Consider the following 24,532-nt stretch of genomic DNA (forward strand, 5'->3'; position numbering starts at 1 on the left):
TGAGACATGATTGTTTTATTAGACAGCAATAAAAAACAACAAATAGAAAATCATGAAACCAGGTGCAGCACACTTAAAATACAGCAGTAATGTATAGTAAAGGGTAAAATAAAGGACTGCGTGTATAAATATATATATATATATATCTACATTGACATGATAGCATCACAGTTGCTGCGGATTTGTCAGCTGCACATCCATGATGTGAAACTCCCACTCCACCACATCCCAAAGGTGCTCTATTGGATTGAGCTCTGGTGACTGTGGAGGCCATTTGAGTACAGTGACCTCATAGTCATGTTCAAAAAAACAGTCTGAGATGATTCACGCTTTATGACATGGCGCGTTAATATATCCTGCTTGAAGTAGCCATCAGATGATAGGTACACTGTGGTTATAAAGGGATGGACATGGTCAGCAACGATACTCAGGTAGGCGGTGGCGTTGACATGATGCTCAGTTGGTGCTAATGAGCCCAAAGTGTGCCAAGAAAATTTCCCTCATACCATTAAACCACCAGCCTGATCCTTTAAAACAAGGCAGGCATGCATCCATGCTCGTTGATGCCAAATTCTGACCCTACCATTGGAATGTTGCAGCAGACATCGAGACTCATCAGACCAGGCAACGTTTTTTCCAATCTTCTATTGTCCAATTTTGGTGAGCCTGTGTGAATTGTAGCCTCAGTTTCCTCTTCTTAGCTGACAGGAGTGGCACCCAGTGCGGTCCTCCGCTGTGATCTTCTGATTAGAAATGTATTTATCAGAAATAACTTTGCAACACGGTGAGATACGAGGGTCCTGCTTCAGTAATAAGTCCTCTAAAGTCATCTTTCCATCAAGCAGGTTTCTGTGTCAACCCAATGACTGATTGGCGACCTCACCGACTGGAGCGAAAGGTGGTAGTGACTCACCCAAACGTTTGTTTTTGACCACCGTAAAACACAAAGACGAATCCGCCATTCTCGCTGTCATATAGATCAAGGATGTCCAAACTCGGTCCTGGAGGGCCGGTGTCCAGGAGAGTTTAGCTCCAACCCTAATCAAACACATCTGAACCAGCTAACTAAGCTTCTACTAGATAAACTAGAAACTTCCTGGCAGGTGTGTTGAAGCAAGTTGGAGATAAACTCTCCAGGACACCGACCCTCCAGGACTGAGTTTGGACACCCCTGATATAGATTCATCAACCAGACACAGACCTCACAGATTAGTGAATGGCCGTGGCATCATTTAACGATCCGCGATCAGTAAATGTAGCTTGTGTAGACACTACTGTGCTACCTGCTTAAAATAATAGCTTCACTACTGAAAAGCCTTTTGATTTGGAAAGTAGCAACGCTACCGGCACACTACTGAGAAATGTAGTTGAATGTGCTGACAACAAAATCACACAAAAATAATCAATGAAAATCAAATTTATTACCTCATGGAGGTCTGGAGTCACACTCCAAACTGAAGTGGAAAAACACACTACAGGCTGATCCAACTTTGATGTAATGTCTTTACAACAAGTCAAAATGAGGCTCATTAGTGTGTGTGCGGTCCCTACATACATGTATGACCTCCCTACAATGCCTGGTCATGCTCCTGATGAGGTGGTGGACGGTCTCCTTAGAGAATCTGCCAACTCCTGGACAGTGCGCTGGTGGATGGAACGAGACATGATGTCCCAAATTGGATTTCGGTCTGGGGAATGGACTGGCCAGTCCATAGCAATCGATGGCTGCGTCCGAAACCGCCTACTACTCAATAGGTACTGCATTTGAATGTAAACGTACTACTCGGCTGTTAGAAAAGTGCGTTCTATACAGTATGAATGTGAGCAGTATGAATGGAATTCGGACGTACTACATCCGCCATTTTGTTATGGTCACGCGACCTACCTGCGTCATTTGCGTCGCTTCACTCCCATTCATGAATTCGCTCGCGGGGCATTATGGGATAGAGCAGCGTCTCGCAGAATCTCGCCGGAAGTAGTAAGTCATCCGGGTACTTCTCGCATACTGATTTTCGAATTCTATGAATTCGGACATACCACTCGGCTCGCATACTGATTTTAGCGTACTGTACAGTATGGAAGTATGCGGTTTCGGACGCAGCCGATGTCTTTGTCTTGCATGAACTGCCCCATGAGGTCCTTAATCAAGTCCAAATCAGTATAATCAAACGCTGCTGGCCTCAAATGAAGGCGTAGAACCATCTCAAGTATCAGAAGAAATGGACAGCTAAGTTAAATATTTGAGTGTCACTGCAAAGGGTCTAAATCAGGGGTGTCAAACTCAATTCCTGGAGGGCCGAAGCCCTGCAGTTTAGTTCCAACCCTGCTCCAACACACTTACCTGTAGGTTTCAAACAAGCCTGAAGGACTCAATTAGTTTGATCAGGTGTGTTTAATTAGGGTTGGAACTAAACTGTGCAGAGCTGCGGCCCTTTTGGAACTGAGTTTGACACCTGTGGTCTAAATACTTAGGACCATGTGGTATTTCAGTTTCTTTTTTAATAAATCTGCAAAAATGTCATTAATTTTGTGCGTTTCTGTCAATATCGGCTGCTGTGTTTATATTAATGAGTAACTTGAACGACTTTAGCAAACGGCTGCAATATAACAAAGAGTGAAACGTTCAAGGGGGTCTGAATAGCTTCCACAGCCACTGTATGATCTTAAAAGTAAAATCTGTAAAACCTTAAAAGGCTTAAACACATTAAGGGTGCCTATTTGCTGAAATCCATATTAAAATCGGTCTTATTTGTATTGCGCAAAGTATATTTGTAAGGTTTTTAAGCATTGTATGACTGCTGTATTGTTTAAATATTCCTGATGGTCACGTGACCATCAGGAAGAACTCAGCATCTCGTCTCTCAGAGTTCTCACGGTCTCCTGAGGTAACCTGGCATGACCGGTCTTCACAAGAACACGAGTACGTTCTCTGCATTCTTGGAATTGGGAAGCAGCTAGTTTCTTCAGGATCACTAGAAAGCTACAGCCAGATGTGTTGGATTTGAGTTGAAGCTAAACTCTGCAGTTGCCATTCCCTGATTTAAAACTATGGGGGCGACTTTAAAGGGTCACGAAACAGCAAACCACATTTTTTGAGCTGTTGACAGTCGTATATGTGTCCCACACTGCTAAAAACACTATTAGGACACCTATATTTTACTAAAAAGTGTAAATTGGTTGTTTTTGCATTATTTCAAGCAAATTCGTGCTTCCTGTTTGAAACTAATTTTTGAAGCTGCGTCACGATCATGACATAATAGCGTGTATTATGTGTACACGCCCACTTTTCTGACTTTTTCCAAAGTAGAGGTGTGAAAACACCCTGCTGAAACGAGGGGGTTTCATGGCCCTTTAAACAGGCATTTCCGTGGAGTAAATCATAGCATAGACACGAACAGGCGCAGCAGCACTGGATGTTTGTTGCTAGATTAATCGGCAAGACAGGGCTGAAATGCTCACTTATGCAAATCTTGAGGATTGCTATTGTGGCCAGACTTGCAGGCTTGCTTGGCCATGTGTAATTTGCGGGTCCTTACAGTGAACCTCTTTTCAGACTGAAAGCATGTAATCTCTTCTGTGTGGATCTTCATGTGCTGGTTGAGGTAAGTTTTACAAACAAATCTCTTTCCACACTCATCACATGCGAACGGTTTAATTCCAGTGTAATGAGTTCTCATGTGTATAGTTTGGCTCTCTTTACTTGTAAAGCCTTTACCACACTGCGTGCATTTGTAAGGTCTCTCTCCGGTGTGCGTTCTCATGTGAACATGAAAGCCATGTTTCTGAGCAAAACCCTTTCCGCATTGTGCGCAGGTGTAAGGTCTCTCTCCGGTGTGAACTCTCATGTGGACTTTAAGGGCTGACAATTGAGCAAATCTCTTTCCACACGGCCGGCAGGTATGCGGCTTCTTACCAGTGTGAACGTTCATGTGGGATTTAAGCAAATATGACGTAACGAATCTCTTTCCACAATGCTGGCAGGGAAAAGGCTTCTCTCCACTGTGAACTCTCATGTGCACCTCAAGGTTGGGCTTTTGACCGAAACTCTTTCCACACTCTGTGCATGAGTAAGGCTTCTCTCCGGTGTGAACTCTCATGTGCGATTTCAAACCTGATTCACTAATGCACCTCCTTCCACACTGATCGCATATTAAAAATTTCTCTCTGTGATTCTTCATGTGCTGGTCAAAGTATCTTTTCCGTTTAAAACTCTTTCCACACTGATCACATATGAAATGATTATCTTCGGCGTGAATCCTCTTGTGCCGGTTAAGTTGACTTTTAAAAACATAACTCTTTTCACACTGATCACACGGAAACGGTTTCTCTCCAGTGTGATGGATAATGTGAGAATTAAGAGTAGACTTATATGCAAAACTCCTTCCGCACTGTTGGCAGGTATACGGCTTCTCTCCAGTGTGAACACGAAAATGAGCTTTAAGACAACGCATTCGACTGAATCTTTTTCCACAATGCCGACAGGCAAATGGCTTCTCCCCGGTGTGAATGATCATGTGCAATTCAAGGTAGCGATTTTGACTGAATTGCTTTCCACATACAGTACACGAGTACGGTTTCTCTCCAGTGTGAGTTCTCATGTGAAGATTAAGGCCATGTTTTCGACTAAAATGTTTTCCACACTGATGACAGGGGAAAGGTTTGGTTTTCTCAGCTCTTTCACATGAAGTGTTCTTTGCCACTGAAGATGGTTCATCGGTCATTAAATCTTGGTGATTCCCATACTGATCAACCTCTTTAATTTCATTCACTTCCCGAGTCTCTTCTGACAGCACCATCAGCCCTAAAGTGAAAAAACACCAGTTAAAGTCACAAAACAGCAGACATGAAAACCAACACAGAATATCTAAACCATTGAGTGCTACAGGGCTCAGCATTAGGTCCTCTACTTCTATCTTTGTAAATATTTCCACTAAAAAGTTACTGTCATGCAAGGTTTCTGCAGGTCCTAAACTCTTTGAAGGTCTAAGATCTCATAAAGAGCAGTAAGTCTTAAATACATAATGTTAAGAAAGGGAAACTAACAGTTGATAACTTAACAACTGGTGTGTTAGATCATGTGAAGATTCAGAGTTGGAGGTTCAATAAAAAATAGATTCTTAAAGTTTGAGAACAAACTTTGAGGCTGGCTTGAGAAAGCCTGATGGTAGATGATAGATAGATAGATAGATAGATAGATAGATAGATAGATAGATAGATAGATAGATAGATAGATAGATAGATTGATAGATAGAAGATAGATAGATAGATAGATAGATAGATAGATAGATAGATAGATAGATAGATAGATAGATAGATAGATAGATGGTGTGCTAGCATGAGTCAAACAATTCAACCCCCGCTTCTCTACGATGTTCTGATGCTGAGATATAGCTGCTGTTATACCGTTCCTAGGTTATTCTGTTTTGTTGCTATGGAGTTGATTGACAGCTTAGACTGATGATGTATCAAAGCTACTTTCCAGTATGAACAGTTAAAAACAACCCCCATGTCTTTATCACACTGCAGCATGACGATATCAATCTGAACATCTATAATGGCAGTCTATGGGACAGTTGCTAGGGTGCAGTATGTGGTAGTTAGGGTTTGGCTAGAAAGTTGAAAGGCCATCAGTGATTGGCTGCTGGCTAGACTGAGTTAAATGAGCTCAGCCATTAGTCTGTAGGACAGTCTGACGCAGAGTTATGAACTCACAAAGTTTGGAAGTCTATGGGACGGTTTCTAGGGTCCAAAAGTGGATGCTAGGGCATGGCCAGAAAGTTTAAAGGTAATCAGTCATTGGCAGTTTGATAGACAGAGTTAAATGAGCCCTGTCTTTGACAGCTCGCGACTTCACCAGACGTTCTGAGTACATTTACATAAGACACCAATACTCAGATTTTAATATGATTAAGATTATACTCTTATTAAAAGTCTACCGTGTAGCCTAAGCAGTGATTTTATTACCTTAATGGAACACCGAGTCACGAAATGCGGAGGATTTTCTTTCTGTTCGCCATGCGGTGTCAACTTACAACAGAAAGTTAAAAATGAAACACCCGAAATTGCATGAAATTCTGGATAACCTGATGCAACTAATTGTTTTATACAAAAACTTGCCTTCAAAAAGTGCTTCCTTGGTCTTATCCACATTTCTTGCATGTTAAACACACGTCCACCAAAACAGGAAGTAAAAAAAAACCTGCAACTGCGTTAATTTTTTTTAACACGTTAATTATTTAAAATTAATTGCATGCGTTAACGCACTAATTTTGACAGCGCTAATATATATATATATATGTGTATATATATATATATATATATATATATATATATATATATATATATATATATATAAATAAATAAATAATTAATACAATTAAATAAAAAATATATAATTTCTAAACTGTCTACGGTTCTATATTTATCTGTTATAAATGAGTAAACTTAGACATAAGGAATTTGGAAAAACGAATTGATCAGCACACATTGCGTAACATGCTTCATGCATGCAGTCTCCACGTGACCGTGATGAAATGAGCGCGGAACGGGAGAAAGGCGCCAAAATGGAAGATTTGGTTGGAAAAAGAAACGCAACATCGGTTATATGGAAGTATTTTGGATACAAAAATGTAAAAGTATTTTGTCGGGAGTGCCTGGCATTTGTGGCCACAACTCGCAGAAACACCACTAATTTGTTTGACCATTTAAGTCGGCATCACAAAGCACTGTATGACGAATGCGGAGCCAGATCAGATTGTCGTCCAAAGCAAAAAACTATTTCGAATGCCTTTGCCAGTGTGACGCCGTATGAGAAGGGATCCAAACGGCAGAAAGATATCACTGATGCCATTACATTTCACCTCGCAAAAGACACGGTACCAATAGACACGGTTACCAAACACGTTCTTGCAAACATGATCCGGTCGCGATATGTTATGCCATCACGCACTTATTTTTCTCAAATTGCCATACCAGAGCTGTACGACAAATGCAAGGCACAAGTGGAAACTGAGCTTTTGTCACGAGTAAAATATTACGCAGCAACAACAGATTTGTGGTCCAGCCGAACAACCGACCCCTCATAAGTCTGACTGTACACTTTGTGGATGAGGGCTTCCAGCTGAGAAGTCGCTGTTTGCAAACAGCACTTTTCCCCGATGACCATACAGGCGAGAACATCGCAATGGGGATGAGAGAAGCATTGGCTGCTTGGAGCCTGGATGAGAAACGTCTCGTCACTATAACTACAGACAACGCTGAGAACATGGTAAAGGAGGCCGCCCTCAACAAGTGGACCAGGTTGCAGTGCTTTGGCCACCGGCTGCATCTTGCAATTGGTAAATGATATCCATGCATTTTACTACTGTTGCTTTTGCTATCTAGGATTTGACTTTCACACCTGTGAATCGATTCAGTTGTTCCGAAACAGAGATTACAAATGTTACATTGTTGCTCTTTGCTCTTGGTTTGGTTCGCTTTCACACTGCAAAGTTTCTAATCGGACCAAAAGAGCTAAAACAAGTCACGTGCGAGTAAACTCTCCTCCCATTGGTCAGAGTGTCAGGGTTTTTTTTGCAGCGTCCCGCTAAGCTGTTAGGAGAGGTGGTGGTTTGGTGGTGATTGACAGGGTGCGCACACGCGACGTGTCTAAGGAGAGATGCTGTGGGGAGGGGTGAGAAGGGTACGCGACGATGCCTATTTGAGGACCGGGAGGGAGACGCGAGATTACCGGGAGATCATCACTCGATTGCGGGTATCCGGAGACTTGCGAAACTTCCCGCCCTACTCATAATTCTCTCTTCATATAGCCGTATGCCTATTACATATCCATAAAACACTGTGATATAACCGCGCCCTGATTGGATCGCTTTCTCACTGCAATCGAACCGCTCCAGGGTTCGTTTCAATCGAGCCGAGACCGCCTCACTCAGGCGGTCTCAGAGCGATTACTTTGGCGTGTAAAGAAGCGCATTTTCCCTGTTCACATATGTCAAACTGCGCTAACTGGGCAAACGAGACAGGTTCCGAAACAAAAGTGTAGCTGTGAAAGCACCCTTAAAATAATAAAAAAAATTCTAAGTTGGGTTATTTATCATATTGTTTTTGTTTTGTAATCTAAGGCAAATTTAATTCTCTGAAAGCTGCTTTTCCCGAATATTTATTTATAAAATAAATTGTATTCTCCATTTGTTTACAAGACTCAAAACTTAATAATGTCCCTATATTTGGGTTTTGATAAGGTAAAGAAGTAAAATAATAAATAATAAAAGTGTAAAAAAAAATTTAATAATATTATAATAGAAAATAATATGATATAAAGAAAAAATTTGCGAATATTTATATATGATATTTAATGAGAAATTTATTTTTTATCTTATTTATTAGAATTATTAATATGCAGTTTCTTAATTTTGTTTTTATGTTTCCAGAAAATGCAGTGAAAAGGGATGGACGCATCGATCGTGCTACAGGTATCTGTAAAAAGCTGGTGGGTCACTTTTCTCACAGCTGGAAGGCCAGAAGTGCCCTAGAAAAAGCACAGAAGGCCCTAAATTTACCAGTACATTCCCTCATATCAGAATGTTAAACAAGATGGGGTTCCAGACAGATGATGATCAGCAGAATTTTAGAGCAGCAGAAGGCTTTAACTCAGGTTTTGTCTGAGGACAAGACGGCAAGGCATCTGATTCCAACCTGGCAAGATATAGATGTCCTGGAATCTGTCAGCAAGACACTGCTGGATTTCACAGATGCACTCTCAGGAGAAGATTATGTTAGGGTCTCCTATGTGAAGCCGGTTCTTCACCTCTTCAGCACTTCAATGCTATTAACGCATGATGAAGACACTGACCTGACTGAGACCTTGAAGAATGAGATGTTGCACTACATAAACGAGAAATATAAAGATGATGCTACTCAGGAGCTGCTAGATGTGGCATCTTGTTTTGACCCCCGATTCAAGATGTACTACATTAATGCAGACAACAAGCCCAAAGTAAAGGCCAGAATTGCATCAGAGATGATGGAATAACAGGAAGAGATCGTAAGCTGCAGCGCTGAGGTACAGCACAAAGTTGCTGAAACATCCCAGGCTAAAAAAGCCAAGAAGTCCTTGGGAAGTTTCTTTAAACAGAGTGGAGCTACAGCAAAGAGTGTTTTCTCTGTAACCATTAAGGAAGCTGTGGAAGCAGAATTAAACAACTACTTACTGACACCTTCTATAGACAAAGAGGAGGATCCACTTGCATGGTGGAAAACACACAAAGTAAGCTTCCCATACCTCGCCAATATCTCTCTATTCCTGCATCAAGTTCCCCATCCGAACACGTTTTCAGTGCAAGTGGCAACATAATCACCTGCCAACGTTCAATTGTCAAGCCTGCAATGGTGGATAGACTGGTGTTCTTAGCTAAAAACCTCTAAACTCTGAGCAAATTAATGCATAGAGAAAAAGCACCAAATAGGTGTATCTAAATATTTAAATTTAGATTATGCACCAGTTGTGAGAAAGAAAGCAAATGTATTTCTTATAGAGGTATTGAAGTGTTTAATCTTTATTTGTTAGGTTGTTACTTTTAATATTTCCCAAATGATGTTTAACAGAGCAATGAAATTTTCACAGTATGTCTGATAATATTTTTTCTTCTAGAGAAAGTCTTATTTGTTTTATTTCAGCTAGATTAAAAGCAGTTTTTAATTTTTAAAAAAACATTTTTGGGACAAAATTATTAGCCCCTTTAAGCAAATTTTTTTTCGTCAGCGCTACCAAGCCGACCAATCACAGAGCTTACACTAAGTGTCGTTGCGACGTGTAGTTACATTTTTTGAGAGGTGCACATCAGCGACGCCGACGGCCACGGCGAAGGGCTATGCGTCAGCGCCGTAGCATACGCCGGCGTTTGACGCAGAAGTATAAATCAGCCTTTACACCCCCTATTAGTGGTCACGCGCTAGTTGGAGCGTCTTCATTACTTGCAGTCGCTTCCCTCGCCATAGTAAGCTACCAGAACATAGCGCATATGAGATAAATGATCGTTTGTGATTGTTACTGAACAAATACAAAATTGTCCGCGTCTGCATCATGGTGCACTGAAAAAACAATTCATTTTGACACCCCTATATTTAAAGCACAAAAGCAAAACCCATTTCTGAATGGCTGAAACTGAATTTTAGGAGCGCAGTGAAAATATATAAAAATAAATAGTGTTTTTGCCTACTAAATGTACATGTACAAAGCAAAGCAGTTTCGTTCATTTGAACGCAATTACTAGAGCAGGTTTTATTTTGCTGTAAGAACAAATAGAGTCTGGCTGCAGATTTGCACTTGCACGCTCACGCAGCCACGTTTTCTCTGCAAGTGACGTCATTTACAAATTGCCACCTGTGTCCAGTTGCATGAAAGTCCTTGGGTAATTTAACTTAAAGGCTGATTTATACTTCTGCATCAAACGGCGGCGCATGCTACGGCGCTGATGCATAGCCCTTCGCCGTGGCCGTCGCTGACGTGCACCTCTCAAAAAATGTAACTACACGTCGCAACGACGCATAGTGTAAACTCTGTGATTGGTCGGCTTGGTAGCGCTGACGAGTCTGGGCGGGACCGAGAGCCGCGCGAATGGTGCGAGCCTGATTGTTTACAAGTGTGGAGTCCCGTTAAGGAGCTCCGGATGGAAAGTTTTGTTTTGTGTTTACCTCATAGTTAAAGTTGTTGCATGTCCGCCGGTTCCTGCCTCAAAATGAGCGAGTTTGAGCCACGTGTACATCCCGGAAGTGTTCAGGAAAAGCAAAACATCAGCGAAGAAACTCGACAGAGAGACACATTAACACCTCACTACCAACTAGCGTTTCGGAAGTGTTAATGCAGACCAACAGAGACAGCGCGCAGAAGTATAAATGCACAGCTATGCACATTGCATGCGCCGTGGGTTACGCCGGTCACTTGACGCAGAAGTAAACCAGGCTTAAGGGTGTCTCTGAGGGGGAGGAATCTCTGAGGTAACGGATTTCATTAAGATGGTTGCAACAAACTTCTTGTCTGTCACCCTACCTAAGTGCCTTTTGTTTCACTGTGGTTTCTGGCAACATACGGCGACATGCGCCACAGTTGTTATAGTTACGTAAACAGATCGTAACGAACCACGAATGCTTGCCTTACAACAGCTCTGCAGTAATGTTACACATCATCTGTGTATTTCTTTCCTTTAAGCAAGTCGAGATGTTCCCTTATCAAGTCGATCTCGACATTATGTTTGGAGGACCTATAAAACTGGACTGGGATCATGTAGAGACTGTTGAAGCTGCGCTGCAACTGTGTTTTCATTTGGATGTACTCCTGTGCAGACGTCCTAACTTATCAAGAATAGTTTCCCATGTCATTCAAGAATCATTGGTGGAAGTGCATAATGTGTATCTATTAGTTCTCCTTGAAATGTTTAAAGGGCCATGAAATTTCAATAAAGTAGTGATATCAACGTACTGTAAACTAAGTAACTTAGAAATCATTTTTACTAAGGTCTGTCTTTAAACACTGAAAGAGTACAGCTGACCATACCAACTATAACTTTGCCATCTGAACGAACAAAGAAAGGGTGCTGATCGCACACACTTACCGAATCTGTAGACACATACTGGAGCTGCGTCTTTTTTTTTAAAGGAGACGAGCAGCAAATCCGGATCTCACCATAGATGAGAAATCCTCTCTTGTAAAAATGTTCTGTACAAACGTATTTCAGCCGCGTGTCGCGTACACGGATCCACGCGTGAGTTCCAGCAGCGCTCTCATAGAGAAAAAAATGAAACAAAACCTTTACATTATAAAAGCAACACTGGCAACCCGTATCTCCAAACAATTCTTATTCTTTTCCCACAACTTTCGGCAACACGACGTGTGTCGTCTCTCTGCCGTCAAAACATTGTTTCAGGTACAGTCTAAGAAAGCTAGCATGCATATTAATGAAGCTGCAGCGCATACAAAATAGAGCACGCTGATTGGTTTGAACCAAGCCATACTCATGAATGAATGCAACGCACTCAGAGACGTAATACGGGACGCCCCGGTACAGACATCCAGTCTGCACGCTGGAATACACGCTATTATCTCATGGCCGTGACGCAGCTTCAAAAATTTGTTTAAAACCGGAAGTACGAATTTGCTCGAAATAACTCAAAAACAACTGATTTTCACTTTTTAGTGAAATATAGGTGTCCTAATAGTGTTTATAGCAGTGTGTGACACATACGACTTTCAACAGCTCAAAAAATGTGCTTTGGTGTTTCGTGACCCTTTAACATAAAAAAAAAAAAAAAACACACGGCAAATTTGAATTTTAGTTTTATTCATAACTGTGGAAGAATACCTTGTGTGTATATTTAGCCCTGATAGTTTATATAAATAAATAATCTTTGCTGGTATGAATGTCAATAGTAGCCTGCCTAGGGAAATTGTGTAAATGTGTTGAATATACTAAGCGCTTTTCGGGGGGTGGGGGTGGGTTCTGTCATGGTGTACAACTTAAGTACTTAGAATTATTTGACAACGTCGTCACTGTCAACGCAAACCAACTGGAAACTTACCTTTGGCTTATTTGTGTGGATTTCAAGTCACTTGGATAAGAAGTGTAGGTGCCTGAGCATGCAAGCCTGAGGATGCAAGTGCAACTCTGCAGCCAGACCCTTCTGGTGACAACAGCTTAAATAGTGTTTAATAAAGAGCTGAATATGGGAATCCCTCTATGACCTTCTGCCCCAAACTGACACTATATTTACTAATAAACCCTTAATGGCTTTCAGCAATAGAATGATTTCTTATTCTTATTTAACAGACAAATAAAAAAAAAATTGTTGAGCATTTAAAAGTGTTTCTTAAAGAAAAGAAAAATTTACTACCCATGCACACCACTGACAGGTCAAATCTTCTCTCTCTCTCTGCTGTAGTGTTGGTGCTGCTGAGAGATTGAGACGCATAGAGTTATGCAAAAACGAATACGATTAATATCAAAAGCAGAATCTCGTAGCTGTGCATTTATACTTATCTCTTTTGGTCTGCATTAACACTTCTGAAACGCTAGTTGGCAGTGAGGTGTAAATGTTCCTCTGTGTCGAGTTTCTTCGCTGCTGTTTTGCTTTTCCTGAATACTTCCGGGATGTACAAGTGACTCAAACTCGCTCATTATGAGGCAGGAACCGGCGGACGTGCAACAACTTTAACTATGAGGTAAACACAAAACAAATGTTTCCATCAGGAGCTCCTTCGCGGGACTCCACACTTGTAAACAATCGCTTCATCAGGCTCGCACCATTCGCGCGGCTCTCAATCCCGTCCAGACTCGTCAGCGCTACCAAGCCGACCAATCACAGAGCTTGCGCTACGCGTCGTTGCAACGTGTAGTTACATTTTTTGAGAAATGCACTTCAGCGACGTCGACGGCCATGGCGAAGGGCTATGCGTCAACGCCAAAGCATACGCGTGCGTTTGACGCAGAAGTATAAATCAGCCTTCATACTGGTTGAGCATTGATATGCCATCCATGCCCGAATTGTTGGCGTTTTCTATGAGGCTCACACGATGTGCGACACGCCGCAATTCGGTGCCTTGCGTTGCTTAGCATTGAATCAAGACCGCTTGACGTGAAGTACAGTAAATAAACTAGAAGAGATGTGATGCTGTTGACAGCGTCAATGTGTGCTACAGTCACAATAGACTTCCAATGTAATAAGAGCATGTTGTTTTACCGTGGCCGAGTGAATTAAGTCATCAATCAAGCTTATAAAAATAAATAAACAAATAAATAAAAAAAATCGCACATGTGTGTGTTCTTTTCTCTTTGTATTAAGATGCACCTCTTTTCTATATTCCCTCTTTTGGATGTTACCAAGCCTCTCATGTTAAATGACAACATATGGACTGAACAAATATGGTACACTCTGTTTTTCCACCGTCATCTCAGGAACTCTGGAATGATGCGTATATGTGTGTTTGTGCATATATGTATGTATATATATATTTTTTATTCTTCTCTTTCAACGCCGAGGTTTTGGTAGGGTAGGAGTAATGTAATGCTTTAAACTGTTAATGCAAAAACTCAATAAATACATATAAAAAAAAAAAAAAAAACGCACATGTGCGACTAAATATATTTTCCAGTTCGCACATACCTATTGTTAGTCGCAAATGCGAGCGAAAAAGACTTTGGAGTGGCCTAGTTAAAGTCCTGTCCTGAATCAAATTGAGATGCTGTGGCATGACCTTAAAAGGTTTATGAATCCCTCCAATGTGGCTGAATTACAACAATACTGCAAAGATAAGTGGGACAGAAATCATCCCCAGCGCTGTTACAGACTCGTTGCTAGCTATCGAAAACACTCAAATTAAGTTGTTACTACAAAGGGTGGCCCAGTTATAGGGTGCAGGGACCAAACACCTTCACAAAGGGCTACGTAGTTTTGTCATACGTTTTTCCTTCATAATAAATAACCTTCATTTGTCAAAACTGCATATGCCGTTATCTTTCACAAATATTTAACTTTGTTTGATGATCTGAAACATTCAATTGTGACAAACACGAGATTTCTCTAAAATATTATTGATTTGTTTAGAGCTGCACACTTGATTGAGAATTAAATGACTCTGAGTTCAGCTTGGAGAAGTAAAAACTAACCTGTTTGCTCCTCAGGATCTTCATGTTTCAGTGTGAACACTTCTGTAATCCTCAGTTCTTCACTCTCCTCTTTAAGAGACGCCATCTTTATAACAGTAGATGATAATGAAGAGCAGATCTCAGTCGCTTCTCCAGGAGTTTTCCTCTGCGTTTAGTCACTTTCCTCAGTTTAAGATGAGAAAAACAACAGAAATAAACAATAAAAATGAATGTGTTGACCAGTGTAGTTATTAATATTGCACATTTATCAACACAGAGAGTTTGTAAAGCTAGCTTGTGTGCATTTACACTGTTTTGACTGGATGTCAGAGGTAATATTAATCACAATATAACATGTTTAAAAGTACCTCAACAATGGTCACAGGCAAAACATCACAAACAATACAGTCAGCTGTAGATTATAGAAAGAGACTACAATATAAGTCACATGTGTTCTCCATTTTAAAGCTTGAACACTGCTGGAGGCAGAAATCGTGTCCAGGTAATATTTTACATCTTTACAACTAAATAATAAACCAGTTTAACAGAGACAGAAAAGCGTTTGCGTGTCAACAATGTTGCCTTTTTCTTCTACTCGCACTAATTACGTCGTTTTGTACTTAAAGTAAAAGTTAGATTGACTATTACACGGTTACATTTGATGACCATTCATTTAGCATTAACATTAGTTGAATAGTAAACTATAATTCAGTTTAAAAGAGGCTGCAGGGTTTAAAACACAAACCTCTGTTGAACCGCAAACACGAAAGCGCTGCGCAGACTTGTTAGGTCATTGCAGAGTACCAAAATAAAAGTCTCACTTAGAACTGAGGGATTTGAGGAAGAATCAACTCAACAGTCTCCAATAGTGCACACTTTATTTTAAAGTAATATAAAAGTATCATTACTTATTATATGTACATTGTGTGTGTGTGTGTGTGTGTGTGTGTGTGTGTGTGTGTGTGTGTGTGTATTTCTGACTAAAAGACAGCGCCTTGTATTATTCAGACTGTAAAAAAAAAAAAAAAAAATATATATATATATATATATATATATATATATATATATATATATATATATATATATATATATATTATTTTTTTTATATATATTATAATATGGAAAGTTTTGAGATCCGGTTAAAGTTTACAGCTAAAGTTTACTGAGAGGAGGAGTGGGATATATTTGTGTCTTTAAATGAATTTACTGAGTTTATCTCACAAAAATATTCCTACACAAATGTAAAATTGATATTGAGTTAGAATGCTGTTTTTGTGAAAGCTTCAATGAAACTATTTCACATTTATTTTTTGTCTTGACAACATATTCAACTTTTTTTTGGATTAAAGTTGAAGCTTTTATTGCTCGTAATATTTTTAAATCATTTTTCTTACCTTATATACATGTGGTTTTGGGTTAGTATGTTAAGGATCACTCTTTAAAAGACGCTGGCTTTATTATAAAATGTATTTTATTATTATGTAAATTTCACATACAGTTTAAGTCAGAGTTATTAATCCCCCTGTTTATTTTTTCCCGAATTTCTGTTTAATGGAGAAAAGATTTCTTCAGCATATTTCTAAACATAATAGTCTTAATAATTCATCTCTAATAACTGATTTATTTGATCTTTGCCATGATGACAGTAACTAACATTTGAATAGATGTTATTCAAGACACTTCTACACAGCTTAAAGTGACATTCAAAGGCTTAACTAGGTTAATTAGGCAAGTTATTGTATAATAACTGGAAAAAAATATAGCTTAAAGGGGCTAATAATTTTGACCTTAAAATGGCTTTAAAAAAATTAAAACTGCTTTTATTCTAGCCGAAATAAAACAAACAAGACTTTCTCCAGAAGAAAAAATTATTATCAGACAAACTGTGCAAATTTCCTTGTTCTGTTACACATCTTTTGGGAAATATTTAAAAAAGAAACTAAAAATTCAAAGGGAGCTAATAATTCTGACTTCAGCTGTATATAAGTTCAAGCTTGCCAAAAGTAAACCTCTTTTCATGGTGCTAGTAAAAGAGATTCAAATAAAAGTGATTTCTAAATTTAAAAATAGAAAAGAAATTAAAACAATTCATGCACAAAACTGGAATATCGCTTAAAAGACGTGCGAATAAAGCAGTTTTTCCGTCCAACGAGTCAAAGAAAACAAAATCCTCACTTCCTGATAAACTTGCAGCAAATATCCACAGTACAAACAGAATTTGTTGAGGTAGGAGTAACTGCGTCAATCTTTTATATATTTAATAAATGACTTTCAACTCAGAGGACAATGCCGACAAGCAATAAACGCCTTTAAAACCATGAGACGCAGAGCGCAGATGCTCTTGACAGTTCTGGAGGTTGTTAATAATATAGGCATGGGACGATAACCGTTTTCAAGGTATACCGCGCTATTGGAAAAGTCAAGGTTTTAAAACCGCCTAAATTTTCTGCTATACCATTCCTGATATACGTAAGATTTTTTATTTACGTTTTTGTTTTTTAGGACAACACTATCTCCAGCAGAAAAAATATCCAAAAATGCCATTTAAATTGTAAATAAATCTGTGTTTGAAAAATTAATGAAGGCAGTGTAAGTTGTTTCATTTGAATTATTTAGCCTGAAATATTTCGGAAATGTTTCTCAAAATACAATATATATATTGTTCTCAAGTGGAAAAAAGGTTTTGTTTCTTACCCAGATATTTAAAAGGAGCATATTTTAGAGCAGAAATCACAATACGGTGAAACTGTGATATCATTATCCAAGGTTATCATACCGTCATATCTCATGCCTAAAATATAGTAACGCTAATCCCGAAATAGTTTTGGTGTTTTAGAATGACCAAAACGACAGTTCTGGGGCCTCATGTACGAAGACTTGCGTGGAAATCTTACTAAAACATTGCGTAGGCACAAAGCTGTAAATGTGCGTACGCAGAAAGAAATTCAGATGTATGAAATACTGCGTACGCCGAATCTCACGCATATTCTTTTGTACATCTGAATGAACGTGAAACTGAGCGCAACATGCACGAGCACAAAACCCCTCCCTGCTCCTCCCCCGTATGAATATGCTAATGACTATGCTAATGGCAAAACCCAACGAAAAAGCAACGGCAAAAGCAAGCAAAAAGAGAAACTTTGAACAGAATGTGAATTGGAGGTGCTGCTTTCGGAGGTAGATCGGAGAAAAGCGGTGTTATTTGCAAGTTTGTTCTCCGGAATTAACAACAAAAGAAAAAAAATAGAGTGGGAGAGTTTAGCTGATGCAGTTAACACAGTTGAGTCTGAACATATCGCACTGAGTGCATTAAAAAAAATGAAATAGTGTGATTTATATCTGTAAAATGTTGCAGGACGCTTAATAGTCTCAGTGGCGCGCTCGTAAGACGCATGTGATCATGAATTGATACGTTCGAGCATGAACTCGGCTCGAATCCAGCGTCTGAACTCTTTCTCCTTTTTTTCCCCCGCTACATATCAGATTTTGCCAACTATTTATCACGAGAAAGACAAGTAGGAACCATTAATAAGTTTGTGCATCATATTTTATTTGCACATTTATTGAATGGAAATGTTTCTGATTCACGCATGCAAATTCATCTTCAGATAGTGTCTTTATAGCAATGTGCGTGCAGTAGATCACTCAGATTACATTGGGAAAACAGGCGACCGCTGCAAATTGTGCTTTACTGTTTAGCTGGTCAAATGTATGGTATGGAAACCTTATATACCTGCTGAACCCGTCTCATACAGCTGCCATTGCAAGGCTCAGACACTTTGTAGAGAGGAATTTAACACAACTGCCTCTAGGAGTCGCCAATGGAAACAAAACAGACACGCACAAAAAATGTGCGTACGCCTGCCAGAAAGCTGCCGTGAAGCTGCGCACATTCCCACGTTCAGTTCATTGTTAGTAAATACAAACGTGAGCGATTCTGAGCGTGAAACCTGGCGTACGCAAAGTTTTTGTGCGTACGCAGCGTTGATACATGAGGCCCCAGATGTTTTACAGTGTGCTCAGCCGGCCGATTTGTCCATTAACACACATTTTTAGCATCACATGATCTCATATAACAAAATCACAGGACCTATTTTAATGCACATGCTGGAATTTGTTCGGTAAAAGTGTTTCCATCGCAGTTTATTCGCATATTTTCTTATTGAATAAAAAGTTTATCCTATTCAGTTATGTGCATACATATTTTATGCGTAGTTTTAAAAGTTATGCGCATCTTGGGATTTCCATCCAACTATTTTTATGCGCATAAAAAAACGGTTCATGGAAATGTTAAGATGCGCATAACTTTTGTCTTAGCTTGTAAGGCTAAGGCGAGAAATACGATTTCGTCTTTTAAAAAAAAAAGCCATCAAAAACTCAGAGTTTAAAGAATAAAATCTCCTCATGACCAGGTTAGGTTCACAGAGTAAGTTACCACATTAACCGACTCAGAGTAAAGGTTACCTCTCTTACAGAAACAGGCTTGACTTACCCTGCTTCTTTAGTTTGACAAACCTGCCATTTTAAAACGGAAAACCCAGAGGCTGTATCTCAATTCCAAGAACGCAGAGAACACGCTTGCATTTTTGGGAGACTGGTCTTGCCAGGTCACCTCGGAAGTACGAACTCGTGAGACTGAAAGAACAGAGAATGCATCCTGTGGGAAATGAGATGCAGCGTTCAACATGGTCACATGACCTTCACACGTTTTAAATGTACAATTATTTAAACATTGCAGCATTCATACAATAATTTATTGTTTTTTCCCCTCTTCAGCAAAATATCTATGCATAAAGGCCGTACAAATATACGTTGTACAATATAAATAAAACTGATTTTAATACGAATTTCCGCAAATGAACACCCTTAATGTGCTTATTCCTTTATTAAGATGTTTATGGTTACGTTTATACTCACCGTTTCGTTTAGAGAAACTCCTGAGGTAAATCTCTGAACTTTATTAATAAATCTATATAAAATGCTGCACTTCGTACCTTCAGTCGCAAAGACTTCTGGTACTTCTAGAGAGAGTTCAGTGCTCAAACTCGATATACTCGATATGAGGAATACATACAGGAAGTTTCACGAGTTCTTGAGTATTGGAACTGAACTTTGGCAGAGGATGATGACGTTACATGAGGACGCAAGACCGCTGAAGAACGCATATTGAGAAACAGCCAGAGTTTCTCTTATTTCAGGGTTAACATACCCTGAGTTTTAGGTTACACCTAATGTTTACATTCGTAATATTTACATTATCTGCTAATTAACCTCATAGGGAGCTCTGAATCTGCATCTCATTTCTGAGTCTACTACTGTCCACTGGAGGTCGCATTTCAGTTGTGGACAATATAGTTTGAGAGCCTTCCTGACTGAATGAATTAAATACGCGGACTTCCAACAAGGCAACCCGGGCTGCTGAAATATAATTGGCTAAACTGGCAGTGGGTGGGGTACAGAACCAAAACAAAGACAGCCGTTGTGACATGGAAAGCACATTTTTAAAGCATTGCATTGTTTTTTAGATAAACAAGAAAGTTCTCTTGGCAAGTTTCTTAAATATCTGGTTTTATGGTATTTTTATGCTTTAGAAGAGTCAAAAATTTACGTACAGCCCCTTTAAATCGATCTCCTTCCATTCAAAACCAAATATTAAGAATAGATTGTCCCCCCTTTCTCCTTTTAATTCACTCAGGTCCTCCTGAGTCACAAAACAAGCAGTGGACAAGCTTCAGCTTACTTCAGATTTATTGGCATATTTCACAACTGCTTTCGGCGATATAGCTCAGTTTTAAATCCCCTGTCCTAAGTCGGGACAAGGAAATAGCAGAAGTTTCAGCCGTAACCCTTTAATTTTTTGAAAAGAGGAGTAGCTAAAAAACACCAGAACCAAGCAAGCAACAAAGACAATGACTTATTGGGAGTGCATGAGATTGATTTGAGTGTGATTCAGAACGTCCACTATGGTTTCGGACACCACTACCAATGGCTGCTCTTTCAAATTGTGCACTACTTAGGGCTGGCAACTTCAGCCCAGGAGGGCCACTGGCCTACAGAGTTCATCACTTATCAAGCTAGGCAGTGTCTTCAAGACCAGCTACAGGCAGGTGTGTTTGATTAGGGTTGGAGGTAAACTCTGCAGGACACCAGCTCTCCAGGACCTAAGTTGCCTATTCATGATTTAAAAGTATGGCATTTCAGTGGAGTAAACAGCAGCATTGAATGTTTGTTGCTAGAATAATCGGCAAGAGACAAATTGAAATGCTCGCTTGGGCAAATTTTGAGAATTGTTATTGTGGCCAGACTTTAGATGTGCTTAGCTATGTGCAATTTGCAGGTCCTTTCAGTGAACCTCTATCCAGACTGATGACATGTAATCTCTTCAGTGTGAAGCTTCATGTGTTGGTTGAGGGAATTTCACATCTAAATCTCTTTCCACATCATCACATGCGAACGGTTTTGTTCCAGTGTGATGAGTTTTCATGTGTCGAATTTGGGTCTCTTTACTTATAAAGTTTTTACCACACTGCATGCAAGTGTAAGGTCTCTCTCCAGTGTGCGTTCTCATGTGAATTTTAAGGCCGTTTTTCTGGGCGAAGCCCTTTCCGCATTGTGCGCAGGTGTAAGGTTTCTCTCCGGTGTGAACTCTCATGTGGACTTTAAGGGCTGGTAATTGACTGAACCTCTTTTCGCAGTACTCACAGGCAAAAGGCTTCTCTCCGGTGTGAATTCTCATGTGCGATGTGAGGTTTTCCTTTTGACTGAAACTCTTTCCACACTCTGTACACGAGTAAGGCTTCTCTCCGGTGTGAACTCTCATGTGCTTTTCATAAGTTGCTTCGCAAAAGAAACTCCTTCCGCACTGCTCACATATTAAAGATTTCTCCGCGTGGTTCTTCATGTGCTGGTCAAAGTTTTCTTTCAGTTTAAAACTGCTTCCGCACTGATCACATATGAAATATTTATCTTTCGTATGAATCCTCATGTGTCGGTCGAGGTGATCTTTGCATGCATAACTCTTTCCACACTGATCGCACGTGAACGGTTTCTCTCCGGAGTGACTGATAATGTGAGACCTAAGGGTTGTCTTTTTTGTAAAACTCTTTCCACACTGTTGGCAGGTGTACGGCTTCTCTCCAGTGTGAACACGATAGTGAGCTTTAAGATTACCCATTTGACGGAATTTCTTTTCGCAATGCTCGCAGGCGAAAGGCTTCTCCCCTGTGTGAACTGCCATGTGCATTTCAAGGGTGTATTTTTTACAGAAACTCCTTCCACACTCGGTACACCAGAAAGGCTTCTCTCCGCTGTGAGTTTTCATGTGCTTGTCAAAACCTGATTTTGTATTGAAACTCTTTCCACACTGATCACACGTGGAAAGGTTCTCTCCAGTGTGAATTCTCATGTGAACTTTAAGGCTTTGTTTTCGACTAAAATGTTTTCCACACTGATGACAGGGGAAAGATTTGGTTTTCTCAGCTCTTTCACATGAAGTGTTCTTCGCCACTGAAGATGGTTCATCGGTCATTGAATCTTGGTGTTTCCCACACTGATCTTTCTCTTCAATTTCATTCAGTACTTGAGTCTCTTCTTTCAGCACCATCAGCCCTAAAGTGAAAAAACACCAGTTAACACCAGCTTAAAAAGGCACAAAACAGCAGACATGAAAACCAGCACATAATACTGAAACCATTGAGTGCTACAGGGCTCAGCATTAGGTCCTCTACTTTTACCGTTAAAGTCAGAACGATCTGTGAGGCAAGCAAGGGGTAAAAAGACCTTAATTTGGTCCTCGAGGACACGCTCATGTTGACTAGTCTGAATGAGCCAAACATATGGATATATTTTACGGCAGAGTCTTCTGTAATAAACTAACCGTGACAACTAGTGTGACGATCCGAATGCAGCATTTATTTAGAATAGGCAAAGATTACAGCAGGAGCAGTAGATGGCAGAAATCAAAACTAGAGATTTTAGACCTGGAAAGAAGGTATACTTAGCTTTAGAAAAGCTTTAAAGTCTGACAGATCTACTTATTTTTCAACTTTAATAAAAGAAAACAACGTCCTAAGGTTCCGTATAACAATGTGGCTAATCTAACTAAAAATTACTTTACTCCACACAAGCAGTAACGACTTCATGAGTTTCTTCACATGCAAGATTGATAATATCTGATATAAAATAAGCACCATCAATCTGTCTCCTACAGCACTGTCCCAATTAAAGCACTGTAGATCATTACCGGATAAACTTCAGACTTTCTCAGCAGTAGGTAAGAACTGCCTAAACTGTCAAAGTCCTCCAAATCAACAACATCTATGTTAGATCCTACACCAGGGATGGGCAAACTTGGTCCTGGAGGGCCGGTGTCCTGCATAGTTTTGCTCCAACCCTAATCAAAACACACCTGCCTGTAGCTTTCTAGTGATCTTGAAGACTCTGAGTAGTGTGTTCAGGTGTGTTTGATTAGTGATGGAGCAAAAGTCTGCAGGGACACCGGGCCATCCCTGTCCTACACCAACCAAATTATTAAAACAATTGGTTTCAGAAGTTGCTGAACCTGTTTTTAACATTTTAAATTCATCCTTACTTTTAGGAAATGTACCCAAACCTCTGTCACAACTTGATCCCAAAGAATTAATATATTATAGAACTGTTTCAAACCTGCATTTTCTATCAAAGATACTAGGAAAAGGTGGAACTACTCAATTAGGTTCCTTCCTGCAAAGAAACGACATTTGTCAGAAATTCCAATCTGGATTTAGAGCATTTCATAGCACAAAAACAGCACTCCTGATGCTGCGTTCACACCAGTCGCGGAACGCGCATCAAGCACGAGTGATTTACATGTTAGGTCAATGCAAACGCGCGAATAGACAGACTGCGGCGCGAATGACACGAATTGCGCAAATGGCGCGATACGTGCGAATGGCGCGGCGCGAATTGAGCGTTTTGCGCGAGTTCGAAAATCTGAACTTCAGCGGACATTCGCGCTGTGTTAACCAATCAGAAGCTTGCTCTTGTGGGGGCGTGATTGTGACGTAGAACCTGTTGATGGTGTCCCGGGGAAAATCCTCCAGGCGACACCGACAACAAGTCATCAAACTGGGCTTGGCTCAATCAGAAGCACCGCTGAAAGCCTCCGTGATCCAGGTTCAGTTTCTGGAGGAGTTTATTAGCTTACAGAGCTGGATGCACCTCTAAAAGCATGTAGCGGACTCAGACACGGTCCTAAACGTATCGACGCTGTTTTTCAGCCTTCAAAAAGTACATAAACACTGTTATTTTCTCAATAAAATCCATGTTAGCCTTTTAGCAACGAAGCAACAGTCACGGAGCAGACAGAAGCCCTGCCCATCACGCGAATCCACATCTGTTCTGAAGTGAATTTGACGCGCGAATGAAGCGAGTAAACTCAAATGTTTACACGGCTATTTACGCTGGAATAGCGCAACTTATCCGCGCGTTCCGCATTTGGTGTGAACACAGCATAAGAGTCACGATTGACCTGCTTCTATCTTCCTACCATGGTTGCATTTCTCTTCGTGTTGCTTAATTTCTTTTCGTGGACCACAGTGCTGCATTTGATACTAGTAATCATAACATTCCCATTGACAAGCTTGAAAATGATGTTGGTATTACTGGAACTGCATTGGCTTAGTTCAGGTCTTATCTACCTGAACTTTATTAATTCGTGTCAGTTATTGAAAAGCCATAATACCGATCAAAAGTACACTGTGGGGTCCCACAAGACTCAGTTCTTGATTCCTTAAGTGTTACATTATAAATGCTACTGCGCTCCTTCGTGAATCACCACCTTATCGTAGTGGAGGGGTTTGAGTGCCTGAGCTATCCTAAGAGCTATGTTGTTGGGGGCTAATGCCTGGTAGGGTCTT

General features: G+C 40.1%; 2 protein-coding genes across 16 annotated transcripts in view; both read right to left on the reverse strand.

Moving 5' to 3' along the window:
- On the reverse strand, window positions 1–21,273 carry LOC100333228 (uncharacterized). 15 transcript variants are annotated; one of them, XR_015484098.1, is made up of 5 exons: window positions 15,382–15,438; window positions 14,658–14,820; window positions 11,610–13,206; window positions 1,170–4,801; window positions 1–1,001 (listed from the first exon to the last, which is right to left on the reverse strand). XR_015484098.1 is itself a non-coding variant. In XM_087250048.1 (4 exons), exons 3-4 carry the CDS (start codon window positions 12,887–12,889, stop codon window positions 3,456–3,458), a joined length of 1,350 nt encoding a protein of 449 aa, XP_087106174.1. In that variant the 5' UTR covers window positions 12,890–13,206; window positions 14,658–14,820; window positions 15,382–15,438; the 3' UTR covers window positions 1–3,455. The 15 variants fall into 15 exon arrangements, 10 of the variants coding, with proteins under 10 accessions (XP_087106174.1, XP_087106175.1, XP_088506491.1 ...); XR_015484095.1 differs by lacking the exon at window positions 11,610–13,206 and having other exon boundaries at window positions 1–388; window positions 2,829–4,801; window positions 14,658–14,815; XR_015484094.1 differs by lacking the exon at window positions 11,610–13,206 and having other exon boundaries at window positions 1–388; window positions 2,829–4,801.
- The window catches only part of znf1015 (zinc finger protein 1015), an 11,307-nt gene continuing 7,144 nt past the window's right edge, over window positions 20,370–24,532 (reverse strand). Inside the window, 1 exon segment of the mRNA NM_001030170.1 lies at window positions 20,370–22,244. Within this exon segment, the coding sequence (NP_001025341.1) occupies window positions 21,019–22,244 (1,226 nt within the window). The 3' untranslated portion in view covers window positions 20,370–21,018.

Source organism: Danio rerio, chromosome 4 (genome assembly GCF_052040795.2).
Source record: "Danio rerio strain M-AB ecotype USA chromosome 4, GRCz13ab, whole genome shotgun sequence".
NCBI lineage: Eukaryota > Metazoa > Chordata > Actinopteri > Cypriniformes > Danionidae > Danio > Danio rerio.

Bases quoted from the DNA above. Each gene is read 5' to 3' on its own strand.
- LOC100333228 (XM_087250047.1), bottom strand. From the start codon at position 14,742: ATGGCGTCTCTTAAAGAGGAGAGTGAAGAACTGAGGATTACAGAAGTG. The intron at 4,802-14,657 runs GTTAGTTTTTAC...TTTTCACTTTAG, and splicing joins AGATCCTGAGGAGCAAACAG to GGCTGATGGTGCTGTCAGAA.